The sequence below is a fragment of the Alosa sapidissima genome, chromosome 15, assembly GCF_018492685.1.
Source record: "Alosa sapidissima isolate fAloSap1 chromosome 15, fAloSap1.pri, whole genome shotgun sequence".
Lineage (NCBI taxonomy): Eukaryota > Metazoa > Chordata > Actinopteri > Clupeiformes > Clupeidae > Alosa > Alosa sapidissima.
In genome coordinates this window covers 21,372,132-21,385,975 of record NC_055971.1, presented here as the reverse complement: position 1 = coordinate 21,385,975, position 13,844 = coordinate 21,372,132, and the positions used below count along the sequence as shown (strand labels likewise).

Here is a 13,844-nt window from a genome sequence, read left to right as displayed (position 1 = left end):
ATTACATTATTCTTAAGATATAAATATTTATCCTTTAACTGGGTCCTTTTTTTCTACTAAACACCTGCAATATCTTGTTCCTTAAATGTTTAGTTTGTATACCATAAATAATGGGATTTAAACTACCAGGTACAATGTGAAAAAGAATAGCTACAAGTCTTCTTAAGAATGGATACTCTGGAAACCGATGCATTATGACAATAATGAACCCAGCAAATAGCATTATCAAATACACAACTAAGTGACTGGCACAAGTCTGAATGGCTTTGTTATTGAGTTCTGCATTTTTCTTAGTCCAACATATGACAGCAATTCTAAAATATGTGACAGCAACGCTACCCATTGAAGAGACCAGTAATACAACAGTGTAAAACAATCCAAATATATTATTAACAGACACATCTTCACAGGATAACTTGAACAGGGATGCATTGTCACAATAAAAATTTGGAATAACTGATCTACAGCGAGACAACCTGAGACTTAGGCTCACTAATATACCTACTAATGCAATTGCAAATGCCCAGGCAGATACAGACAAGGTCCACACTGCCTTAGCTGTCATTATTGCACTGTATTGCAATGGATTGCATATCGCAACATATCTATCAATGGCCATTATAATTAGAATGGTGTGTGAAGCTGAGCCATATGTATGGGCACCAAAGACTTGTAAGACACAGGCATTAAAATGAATTAACCTGTTTTTAGAGATCATGTCAAACAACAGAGGGGGGAGCAAGAATGTATTACCAAGGATGTCGTTGACTGACAAGTTGCAAAATAGCAAGTACATGGGCTGGTGCAAGCTTCTCTCTACAATTATCATAACAATAATACCAATGTTGCTTATTATCAGTCCAATATAGACAAAGAGTAATGTGAAAAACACAGGATAAATGGATGATTCAGGAATCCCTAATTCTTCCAGCAGGAGAAGGTCGCTGGTGGATGAAATGTTTTTCATCGTTGTACTTGTACACCTGTGGAAACAGAATCAAAATCTAAAATTATATTTTTCCTCTCTTTACAGTTTGTTACATCATATGGTTTATGTTGTTCATATGTTTACATTCACCTAGGATTAGGAATAGAACAATGTATAGCTACCTCTAGTAAAAAATAACAACAGATAACAATCCCAATTTTTAGTCAGACGCTTGTCTTGCTGAACTACTTATATTCTTCTTAGGTTCTCTGCCATGCAAATGATCCTCTGCGTCAGCAGTAGGAGGTAGCATGAGAAACATGAGTCACAGGCCCTCTTTGCAGGCCATCACCGTGTATTTTATGTAAATGTCAAGCAGGACATTTCATATCATTCACTGAATTTAACAGGTTCATCTTTTTCATTTTTGACAAAGGGCAAACATTTGTTGGTCAGCGAAATAAGCTGGGTTTCCATTCAACTCAATTGCATGTTTTAAACACATTAATGAAAGGTGAATTCACAGAAGATGTGTGGAAATGATTAGCCCTATATGGGACAATAAAGACTCTGTCTATCTAAAAGGATATGTAAGAGAGGGCATATGGATGCACTTCCATCAGATGTGTTATGTGTATTAAAAATCCCTGGCTACAGTTTTTTCTCTGCTCGAGTTTTAAGCCTGGTTCAAAGAACGTTCTGCGGACATTCCCAGAACCAAAGATTTAACCGTGCAGTCAAGAAAGCGTTCCTGAATGACCAAAATTGAGCCACCAAAACAAACCAAACCAAAACAAAATTGTTTGCTGGGATGCTTACCTGTATACTACTAAATATATACAGATATAATATAATATAATATAATATAATATAATATATATTCTGTCAGGATCCCCACCTGGACTGTTAGTTTTGTCTTCCCCTACCTGTCAATGTTGTAACCATTCTTGTATGTTTTGTTGGCCTAGCTTGTGCCATAGACCATCTCCTTATATGGTCTGCACTCCTGTCTGGTTAGTTTCCCTCCGTTTCTGCTTGCACCTGTTCCCTGTTATTGTCTTGTTGGTCTCGTCCAGTCCTCTGTCTTTCTGTTAATTAGTCTGTGTATTTCTACCCCCCTGTAGTGATGGCGAACTGAAAAACTTTCTGAACCAGTGAAGCTTTCAATCTATAATTGTATCGAAAAAAGGTTCAGTACTGGAAGCTTCAGAAGTCAAGTCAGGATTTATTGATATAGCCCATTTCATACACATAACGGTAGCCCAATGTGCTTCACATAGTCATAACAATCACATATAAAAAAAATAAAATAAAAAAAAATAGATTAAAATGTCATGTCAATCTAATAAAATAGTTAAAATAATTTGAATAAAAATGAAAGCAAGGGACTTCACAGGGAACATAGTATACAGAAATGAAAAAAGCTAAATAAACTAGATTTGCGGTTCCGAGGAACTGCAAGAGTGGGTTTGATCAGAGGCATGGAACTCGGCCTCATCCAAGGATTCCAACGGTACCTCATTTATGAAAATCGGGCACACGGATCAAAAGTTATCTGCATTAACGCAACATCCAATAAGCTAAAACGCATAAATATTGTGGTTGCTATGCTGGTTGCTAGGGCAATCATGCTGGTTGCTATGGTGGTCACTAGGTTAGAAGGCCAGCGCCTCCTGAGAGGCCTGAAGGGTCAGTTCTGAGGTTGTTGGCTGCTGGAACTGAAAAATGGACTGCATTTTCTTAAAAGACAATGTGACTGAAGTGCGGGCAAAGTTTGCACAGAAATGTACGATTTTTCCCACCCTCATCGACCTTGTCATAAAACTTGTTTAAATGATCACACAACGCCTTCTTGCTGCTTTGTCATCTACATAAGCCTTTCTCAAACATCTTTGATCTGAGGCCCAGTCAAGGCATACTTTGGGGTCATAAGGCCCACCTACATGAACCCACCCCCTCCTCCCATCCCCCATCAAATTGTACTGATATTACAATTATTATTATTTTTATACTATATTGCTATACATGCACTTCAAAACAGTCAATGTTTAAATTGGCAAGATTGTTCACAAAAGTTTGTGAAAGCATGCACATCAGAGTACTGCTTTACTAATGTAAAATATAATTAGGCCTACCGGTACAATAGTTTCATTGTTTTCGCATTGTTGCATGATGCTTGCATGAGAAATACTTCTCAAAACAACAGCAATTATATGGGTGCCGTTGTTTTGGGATGTTTCCCTCATGCAAGCATCATACACTGATAGAGTATATATATGCTATTTAATTACATTTCATTTGAATGCCTGAATGTAAGAATTCAGGAAACACAATACCAGCTTTTAACATTTCTGTTGTTTACTAGTTTATGTAAATCACATAGCACATGAACTGTTTACATACTACTGATAGTCCATTACTGTACACAATAATACTGTGCCCATTCATTAACATATTTTAAACATCAGGCGTCTTGTTTACACATTTAAACCATATTTGCACTTCGAATTTCGACTCCAAATTGTAGTAACTACTAGCCTGGCAGGCCATCCTATATCATTGAAATGTATAGTCTGGAATCGAACCATTTACCTCGCTTAATCCAAGGGGCGGGCAGAGAATTGTCTTTCAAACTGCCTAGGCATACAATAGGCCAGCGCTACGACCATACCCATATCCGGTCGGCAAAACGGCAAATACATCCTTCTTCGAAAGGAATTACTTAAGTGCATTGTGTTGCTCAACTTTCAAAGAAAAGCACAAGTCCAACTCCTCCAAAGTTGACGCCAACGCCGATTCAAACAACCGCTCTTTGTTAGCCATAGCCACCTTCCTTGTTGTTCACCGTCACAGGACTGTCGTTATCCTGTTAAGCCCGCCTTAAGACTCTCTAACAAAATAGAGTGCTGTGATTGGATGAAGTCCACGGCGTCAGCCAATAGAAATCCCTATGGTTTGATACTAGACGTACAGGCTGAGCAAATTAATTTGCCGCCGCTAGGGTGCGTCTAGATTTCTAGGCTAAGTAACTACATCTACGAAGTCTAAGGAAGATAACCAGGTAGTCTTTTCAAAGATTACGTTGATTTTATGAGAACACCAGCCCTCAGAAAAGCAGTAACTGTTCATTCATTCCATAGACTGTAAAAAATATGGACAAAGCGTCTGTGATGTCACCCATAGATTTTCTGAAGAACGGTTATGAAGCCGCTGTCACTCCCCGATGTGAGTCGCTACCGGATGTGTCGCGCATGCGTCACTTTGCTACTTTGCGACTACCAGTGCTGTTAGCCACAGAATAATGACATTAGCGTACACAGCACAGCAGTAATGTATTATTTAGCGTAAGGCATGACATTTTCACGGCATGATCTCTAATGTCAGTTCTAGATTAGACGCTGAAGTAGCCTGCTAGCGAGAGACTTCTGTAATATCAATAAAAATTGACCTATAACGAAGTTTGTTCATTGCTGGCAAGTAAGTAAGCAATCAAGCACAACAAAGGCTGTCACTTGAATGGCGTTTGTTAACGTTAGCAATCAAACAATCTTAGATAGCTAAAACGTTTTTGAAACAGAAAAGTTAATTATTTTATGGATTTCAGTCGGATCTCTTGGCGTTATGCCGTAAAACCTATCAATCTGAGCATGCGTGACTCACATCGGGTAGCGACTCACATCGGGGAGTGACACCGTTTATGGGGGGTATGGGCGGCGCCATCTTGGAAAACCTTGGGAAATTCTAACCCCGCCTACCTCCTAGCCAATCCATATATGGGTAAAAGGGCGGGGCTTTGTATGAGACTGAGCAAGCCATATACACCCATAGACTGTATATATAGAACTGGACAGTGTGCCGTCTGTTAAGAGTGATGCGAGCGCTAGTCCAGAGCCCCCTGGTGGCTGGTTGCAGTACAATGCGTAACTCCGCCCATCTCCATGTATTTCAATGGGCAAGTAGCCAACTTTCCGTGTCACTTTTCTCACCTAAAACTATCTACAACTTTTTTTTCGAAAAAATAGTTTTCAAGATGCTTCAATACACACTATTTTTCTTTTCTCGCTGAAATGTTATTTTAACAAATCTAAAAAGGGCGTGTTTACATCTATGATTGACAGCTGGCTGGCAGCAGACTCGATGCTTTGTCGCTACCTTATTTTAACGACACCTGATATCGACACCTAATCTAACCTAAATAAGTGTTGCTGTTATTATCATTAGGCTATATCTTATCACAGTCTGATTAAATACATATTAATAGTCATACATTGTGTGATTGTTTGTAAGAGACATCGTTGTTAGTTGTGACAGATTCTTAGTGAAAAAATATATGTGCTGTTCTTTCGTAGATGCTAAGTATATTAGCTTATAGCATGCTAAATCATGCTAGCATTAGCCAGTTGAGAGGTAAAGTAAAAGGGCTCTGCTATATTGATCCGAAGTAACGTTACGCCATAGTCACGATCATAGTCACGATCATTTACAGTCCTACTTGTTTCAAATGGTTTAATGTGACCAGTGAATGACGCCACCCCTGTTGCAACTTCATTTGAATACACTTAAGTCACTGGGAGAAGGCGATGTTAAGTTTCATTAACGTTAACTCTTGCTTAGTTTTGCACGAATGGCAATAAACGTCACCTAGCCTGCTAGGTCGACAACCTCGGTATGACCATTTATTAATAAGCCAGACAAATAACGTTACTTGTTTTTTAGTGAACACATATTGGACCATAGCTTAACGTGAGGAGGGATTCAAAGTTACAAATGGACAATTTGCTTAGTATGCTCATAACAGCGGTATCTGAAAATGCTGAGTTAAGGTATTGTTGTTACCTGCGATTGCACTGCTGGAGAAGCATTTTGCATTGGTATGATTTGATCAGGTCTTGCCAGTGATGTGTAAATCCTCCCGTAGACGTACCCCATTTCAATACGTCTAAATTGAAAACTGTGACAACTCATCATAGGCTCTCTCAATATGTCTGTAATCATATGACTCTACCACAGGGTTGCTAGTACTAGTCTTTCACCAGAGAGGGTGCTCTATTATAAATCAAAAATGTAATATTGCAGCCTTCATGTCAGCTGTAAAAATATGAGAACATGGACCTACTACATCAGGATACTTTGTAGACATTTTACACATCAGGAAGCTACTTTGCTGTTCAGTGAGTCATGTGTTTAAAGTGGTACTACATTTAAAGAAACATATTTTTATTTTTTGCTTCAAGTGCATAATAAAATACCACATTATGATGGGTTACACTTTTGTCCAAAGCCATATACAAATACAAAACAATATAATACTTAATAATATAATTAATAATAACAGGGATCAATCAATAGCCTAATTAAATATAAACAATGAAAAGAAAATGAGGGGGGGGGGGGGCAATAATAAATAACAATGCCCATTCAATCAATAATATAACAATAACATGGTAACACTACATTAAGGAGAATATCAATAAAAAAAACAATGTCAAATTAATCAACAGCCTAATGAAAATAACACAGTACTATACAAACCATAACACTTAAGAAGCGCTTAATGAACTAAGTGCATGTTGAACAGATATGCCTTTAGACCCCTCTTAAAAGACCAAAAACTATCACAGGAATGAAGAGCACTGGGCAACTCATTCCACCAACATGGAACCACTGAGGGAAAGAGTCTTGAATTTGACCTAGCGTTTAAGACTGGTCGACATAACAGACGCTCAGCAGAAGACTGCAGTGGGCGGTTGGGGATGTACATCTTGATCGTTGAATCAAAATAACAAGAAGCAGATCCAGTCAGTGTCCTATAGGCCAGGGGTCCCCAACCTTTTATGTACCATGGACCGGTTTGATTCCTATTTTTTTTTTCACGGACCGGCGGGGGGTCGGGGGTTCCATGTTCCATATGTGTTGTGCATGCATTACTTGAAAAGAACTAGCTCCAGTTATGTATGAACAGTGAAGGTAACGATCTCTTGTGAAAAACGTGAACTTGAAGAAGTAAAAATTGAACAATATGAACAATGAATATTGAACAACTTGAAGCTAAAGTGTGAACATGCTTAACAAAATATGGGAACAAAACATGGGAACTAAACGTGCATTACGAATATAATCAGTGTGAGCCCTGCTTGTTTCCCTGCAACAAGAAGCTTCCATCTGGGGGTGATAGAAGACAGTGACACCGTCAGTGTGTTTGAAATGTCCAGTCGATTCCGCAATTTGGTCTTAGTTGCAGTCATTGCCGAAAACCCGGCCTCGCATAGATACGTGGTGGGAAACGTTTTCAGCGCTTTTACGGCTATCTCGGGATATTCTGCTTTGGTTTTGATCAAAAAACCCGCCAGAGAGGTGTCCTTATACACACTCTTAAGACCACCGTCATTTGCAATTTCGATCAACTGCTCTTCCTCCTGCGCTGACAAGTTAGGACTATTCGGGATATTGACAAATGGGTTGCGGACCCACTCATTGGTTTGCCGTGGATCTTTGGAGGATGGGAAGTAACGCTCAAACTCATTTGAAAGCGCAACAAGGTGATCGCGCACCAGCTGCGAGAGAGGGCCCTGCCTCAGTCTCTCCCAAAACCCCCACTACTGTTTGGAACATATCAAATACACCCCGGTCCACTCGTCGTCCCACAAATCAAGCTTGTTTTAAATGCAGCGACTTTATCTATGACAGATAAATGACAGTCGTCATTCTCCCCTGGAGTGACAGGTTGAGGTCATTAAGCAACCCGAATATGTCACACAGGTAAGCGAGTTTTGACACCCAGTCCTCATCACTAAAATGTGCAGCTAACGGTGACTTTTTTTCTGTAAGAAATCTCTGCAGCGGCTCTCGCAACTCAAACACTCTGGCTAGTGACCTGCTAAAGATGTTTGCTTTTTTGTTGCTCATTCTAGCAGTTTAGCTAACTTCGTGTGACACTACCGTTCGCCAAGAACTGATCAAGTGAAGTGAACTGACCTGAGGCTGCGCAGCGCTGAAGGCAATATGTAAAAGTGTTGAAGGCTGGACAGACAGACGTAAGAAAATAGACCTTGAAAAATGCAAACATGCGTGCAATCAAACAACTGCATATAGGCCTATGCCATGTAAAAACGTGACATTATTGCGAATTAAATTTAGTTTAGTTTGCATTCATTTTTTTTAAAACTCATGTCGTAGGCTACGGCCCGGTGGTTGGGGACCGCTGGCCTAGGCTACATCAAATCATGAAAATATATTTAAACAGTTCGAGTTACACCTGTCCTGACCTGTCACATCTCCAGGGAACCAATAATGTTGAAAAAGTGAACTAATCAATCAATTAAACGCTGCCGCCGACGTCACTGCCAAACTTTGACAAGTGCGACAGCGCAATGGGTTTTAGGAGGGTTTAGGACCGTCAATGCTATATCATATTATACATAAGTCTAACATGTGAAATAAGATACCTTTCTATGCTGATTGCTGGCAGTTAGCTAGGCCTACTTACTGTTGTTAGCCTACTACTAGGCTGTATGGAACAGGGACGTGCAAGAGGGAGGGAGAAAGAGAGGCACTTACTTAGGTTACATTGGCAACATTTTCGCTATATATCAAGATTAAACTTAGACAAGAAAATGTTTCACTTTGCCATTTCACACATTTTAACCTAATATGGCGTTAACTAAAAAGCATAATATATTCAAAGCCAACTCTTAACATGCCTCAAATTTGACGTTAGGTTTCTAACACGACTAACTTCGGATGAAAATCAACGTGGTGGTTGTTATGTCGCTATTTTACACACTTGCAGACTGCTGTTCATTTCTCCTTTGACTTGTCAGATACATCATCTGTGAAGCCAAACATTATTATGTTTTGGTATAAACGTAGAGCCTTCCATATTTGCAAGTTAGCCTACTTCAGTCTGTCTCATTTGATCTGGCACTTGCTGTTGGTCTGTCGCGTCGCGTCACTTGGTACAGTAGGCTATAATGACAGGTTCGCTCGCGTGACGCATGCAACAGCACCTAAGCAGATTTTCTAAAAATCGTAAAAAGTTAACTCCTTAATATCTATGAAAAAAAATAAAAAGTCAAGTTATTTCAAGTCATTTGTCTCAAGTCTAAGTCAAGTCTCAAGTCATTAATAGCAAGTCAAAGTCAAGTCGAGTCTTTTATACATGTTGATCAAGCAAGTCTCAAGTCTTAAAAAATGTGACTCGAGTCTGACTCAAGTCATGTGACTCGAGTCCCCCATGTCTGTCATAGGGGCATTCTCGCTTTCCAGTGCTCGATTGCGACGGTGCTTACGTTCCTCCAAGAACTATTTGAACAGGGTAAAGCTCATTCAACGTTAAAGTCTACCTGTCAGCCATTTCAGCCTATGGTGGCGTCTCCCCTGGAGCACACCCTCTCGTATGCAGATTTCTAAAGGGTGTCTGCCGCCTCCGTCCGGCGGTCAGACATATTTTTCCGACTTGGGACCTGGCCTTGGTGCTGAACACACTTTGCAATGCACCGTTCGAACCCTTACAGCAAGGAGAAGTAAAGATTATTTCTTACAAGACAGCGCTCTTGCTCGCACACGCTTCGACTAAGAGGGTGAGTGAAATTCATGCTTTTTCCACACACCCGTCCTGCTTGGAGTTCAGTGCGGGTGGTGACAGGGTTACATTACGGCCTAATGTTGCTTTCATGCCAAAAGTGCATATGTCTTATGGCTGCTCAGATTTGCAGCTCTCATCTTTTTGCCCCCCCCCCCCTCCGTTTTCTTCGGAGGAGCAATAGAGACTTCATGCACTTTGTCCCGTTCGTGCGTTGCGCATTTGGAAAAGACCCAATCATTCCGGCGCAGTGAGCAACTGTTTGTGTGCTTTGCGACTGGGGCCAAGGGACATGCGCTCTCTAAACAGAGACTAAATTTAGTTAAGCATTACCGCCTTGATGTTACGGCGCCGGTTGTTGCGCACGCTATATTCGGGGTGAGTGGTCCGGGGCTTACGGACACTGCTTGATGGAGGACTTCAGTTGGCTCCGGCTAGTGTCACGTTGTACTGGCTGGGCATCAGGGGCGTTTTTAAGGCTCCCATAGAGTCACGGTCTGTGTCGAACGAGTCGACCGAAAGAGAGGGAGAGGCACAGACCAACGATGGCCCTTCTGCCTGCTCGTCTTGAAGAGCTGGTGAATGTGATGAGGAGTGAGTGTCACTGTAATTTATTACAGGTAGACGGGGCTACCTATGAGTGACAGCTCACTCCGCCAATAGGTGTGTTTAAAATGGCTTCAAGAGCGCTATTCCCATAGTCACGGTCTGTGTCTCACTCATCTCCCTTAAAGAACCGTGGCTAAGAAATAGCCTGACGATTTTATGGCTTATACTCCAGTTGTCAAAGGAGAAATTGTATGGAATTCTTACTTCCGGAATCAGCAGTGGGCGGGACTGTTGCAATCTATTATGAGATCGGTTAATGGTTAGCCTGGTGCACCAAACGCTTTCACATTGTTTCACTTTGTGCAAAGCATCTGGGATCCCTCAATTGGCCTACGTTTTCTTCCTCGTGGGCAGATACTTTCTGTGAACTTTAAAAATATTGACATACCAGAGCCCTCTGTTGGCTAATTGCCCCACCGAAAAAAGGAAGGAAACCTAAGCTAATGGACAGATCGATCGATAGATCGTGTTAGGACTGAATGGGTGAAAGCGAACAGCTCCAAAACAATCCAGGAGGTCATTGATGAGTTCCCCAGACTGCTTTGTCCTGGAATGGTAGGTACTCCAAGGCCCTAACCAAAATCTTTTTGAGAATTCTTTAACCTTGAGTGGTGAGGGGAGGCCAAAAAGCCAATTGGGGGGTGGGGGGGGATGGGGACTTTTTGCGGAAAAAGTCATTCGCCTAGCAAGACGAGAGGGGAATCCCATCTGTAGTTAGATTACACAGCAATGCACAACTTTCAGCACTTCCATGTCTATTCTACTCATCTACTTATGTATATTACCATAACTAACCCTGACCATCAACGTTTTTACTACATATTTTAAACAATCAGCCCTTAGTCTTCTGTTTAAAACCTCTTTTTCGTTCTTCTAGATGTCAAGGGATACAAGGCCTTGAGGCTGCTACCCAGCCTCATGCCCCCACAAGCCTATGATGTATGATGACTGCTTTTTACTGTTTTTTATACATTTTAAATAAATTTAACATTAAAGATTCAAGATTTTCTTATATTATTAAGTAAATGCTAATGTTTTGGCTCCTGAAATTGTTTATAAAAAATAAATAAATAGTAGTGATAGATGTACTCTGTGAGTAATGATGATGAAGTACTAAGTGAGTAATTTGTTCAAAATTGTCAGTTTTATATTCTTTAATCTTGTTTGCTTCTATGGCTTAGATGTTTATAACTCACAATCTAAAAAAAAATTGAGCATAACATAATTCAACATAAACAATGGGTCAAATAAACCCAAACAAAGAGGTTAATGTAAACCATTATTGGGTCAAAAGGACACGTCCATTTTCTGGTTTACTGTAACCCAACATCCCTGTTGGAATAACCCAATATCTGGGTTGATTAGGCTACCCAGAGGTTGGGTTAAATTACCAACCCATCTTGCTAGGTCATTCTAACCCAACATGTTTGCTGTCCCATAGTGACTCAGCACCTGGGTTAGAAACAACCTAATTTGGGTCATTTTCAACCCAGTAGTTTTAGAGTGCAGGCCCGCGCACAGGAGATGGAGACAAATTTGATTAATTTTCAGCGGCGGTCATATTTTTGTACCGCTATGTGGTACATCTAGTTTCTCTTGCAATTTCAGGGAACACCTTACCTCTGTAATTTCCTTATAAATACATATAGGCATAAATTAAAATAAAGATGTATATAACAAGGTTTCATAAAATATTCATCTTTCAAGAGGTTGCTTTGATTAAGGATATCATATAAATCATATTTAGGACATTACTAATGTGTTGTTGGTAAAGAAGTATGAAATTGTCTGAAATAAAAAGTATTTTCCTTTATTTGTAGATTAAACATTTTACACATAGTTAATCAGTGTAAAGACTTCCATTTTCCTTCTAATTAATGTTAAATCCTCTAACTGTGACTGATTTTTCTAGCAAATATCTGCAAGATTTTCAGCCTTAAATGTTTAGTCTGTAGGCCATAGATAATTGGATTTAAATGGGCTGGTATAACATGAAAAAGAATAATAATGAGCTTTCTTAAAAGTCTGTGCTCTGGAAACCGATGCATGATTATAGCAATGTATCCTGTCAGCAACATTATCAGATACACAACTAAATGACTTGCACATGTTTGGATTGCTTTGCTATTGAGTTCTGCATTTTTCTTAGTCATGCATACAACAGCAATTCTAATGTAAGTGACAGCGACAGTACCCATTGAAGAGGATAATAGCACCACAGTGTAAAACAGTCCATAGATATTATTGGCAGACACATCTTCACAAGATAACTTAAACAAGGATGCATTGTCACAATAGAAATTTGAAATAAGTGATTTACAGCGAGACAACCTGAGACTGAGGCCCACTAATACACCAACTAATACAAGTGCTGCAGCCCAGGCAGACACAGACAAGGTCACAACTGCTTTTGTTGTCATTATTGCACTGTATCGCAATGGATTACATATAGCGACATATCTATCAATAGCCATTATGATTAGTATGGTGTGTGAAGCAGAGCCATATGTGTGACTGAAAAATACCTGTGTAACACAGGCATTATAGGAAATTAATCTGTCTTTAGAAATCGTGTCATACAGTAGACGAGGCAGTATGATTGTATTACCAAGGATATCATTCACTGACAAATTGCAAAATAGCAAGTACATGGGTTGGTGTAAGCTTTTCTCTCTAATGATGATAACAAGAACACCAAAATTGGTTATCAGCAGTGCAATATATACAAAGAGCAGTGTGAAAAATACAGCATCTGCAAATGATTCAGGGTGTCCTAATTCTTCCAGCACAACATTGTCACTGACAGAGGAACTATTGTCCATCCTTGCTCTCTGCATACCTGACACAGAATCCAGACATTATTATGTTATGTAGTGCATCTTGTAAAATCATGTTTTGAATAGCATTGGGAACGGGACATTCATGCATATAACGTACCTTTTGTAACAACAGATAACGATCCCGAATTTTTCTCAAAACACCTGTACATCAGAAGTACTTATATTGTATAAAATCTTTGACAGCCAATGAAAATGTATCCTCTGAGAGTGTGCAAGCAGGAGGCAGCACAAACCAGTAACTGGACATTTTTCATGACGTTAATGTGAGAACCAATGAGGCCACTTCAGTTCATTGAGTCCCACTCCCACTGAGTTAAACAATTGATTTTTACCTTTCTCCAGTTCATCCAGCTGTTCTCTGAGTCTGACGATACCAGTTTTAGCTCCAGCCAAGCATAGGTCATTGAATCTGATTAGACCATTAGCTTCTTGCCTGCTAGCATTACATTTAAAAGTGACTAAGATTTCCGGCAATTTTCCTATTTAAAACTTGTCTCCTCTCAAGTTAGAAAGTGTAATAAAACCAACGGAAAATAAAAAAAACATGGCGATTTTCTAGGCTGACTTGTCATGGAACTATACTCTATGGAACTATACAATATTAGTACTATACAGCCACAGACAAATTTTTCTAAGTTGGAAGGATGATGGCGGTATCAATTGTTCATGGGGGACCAGGGCTAAGATGCCTTGCGCCAAACCTGTATTCATACATCTCTGGTGCAGTGAGGGGATTTGAGACCCAAATTGAGGAAATCCCCGACGCATAAGTCAGACTTGCATTTCTTGAGGTAACGTATACTGAATATATCAATTTGCTGTGGAAGTCTCCCTACCAGTTGGTTCTTGAACCACCGACCAGAGGTGGAAAAAGTATGAAAATATT

At 39.9% G+C, this 13,844-nt stretch overlaps 2 protein-coding genes across 2 annotated transcripts; both read right to left on the bottom strand.

The window, feature by feature from the left end:
• Positions 1–34: 34 nt before the first annotated feature.
• LOC121683960 (olfactory receptor 52N5-like) lies at positions 35–1,914 on the bottom strand. The gene is made up of 2 exons (XM_042063842.1): positions 1,855–1,914; positions 35–983 (listed from the first exon to the last, which is right to left on the bottom strand). The coding sequence occupies exon 2, from the start codon at positions 965–967 to the stop codon at positions 35–37; it is 933 nt and encodes a 310-aa protein (XP_041919776.1). The 5' UTR covers positions 968–983; positions 1,855–1,914.
• A 10,093-nt stretch (positions 1,915–12,007) lies between these two features.
• On the bottom strand, positions 12,008–12,940 carry LOC121683961 (olfactory receptor 52N5-like). Its single transcript, XM_042063843.1, has one exon. It carries the CDS (start codon positions 12,938–12,940, stop codon positions 12,008–12,010), a length of 933 nt encoding a protein of 310 aa, XP_041919777.1.
• Between the last annotated feature and the right edge of the window lie 904 nt (positions 12,941–13,844).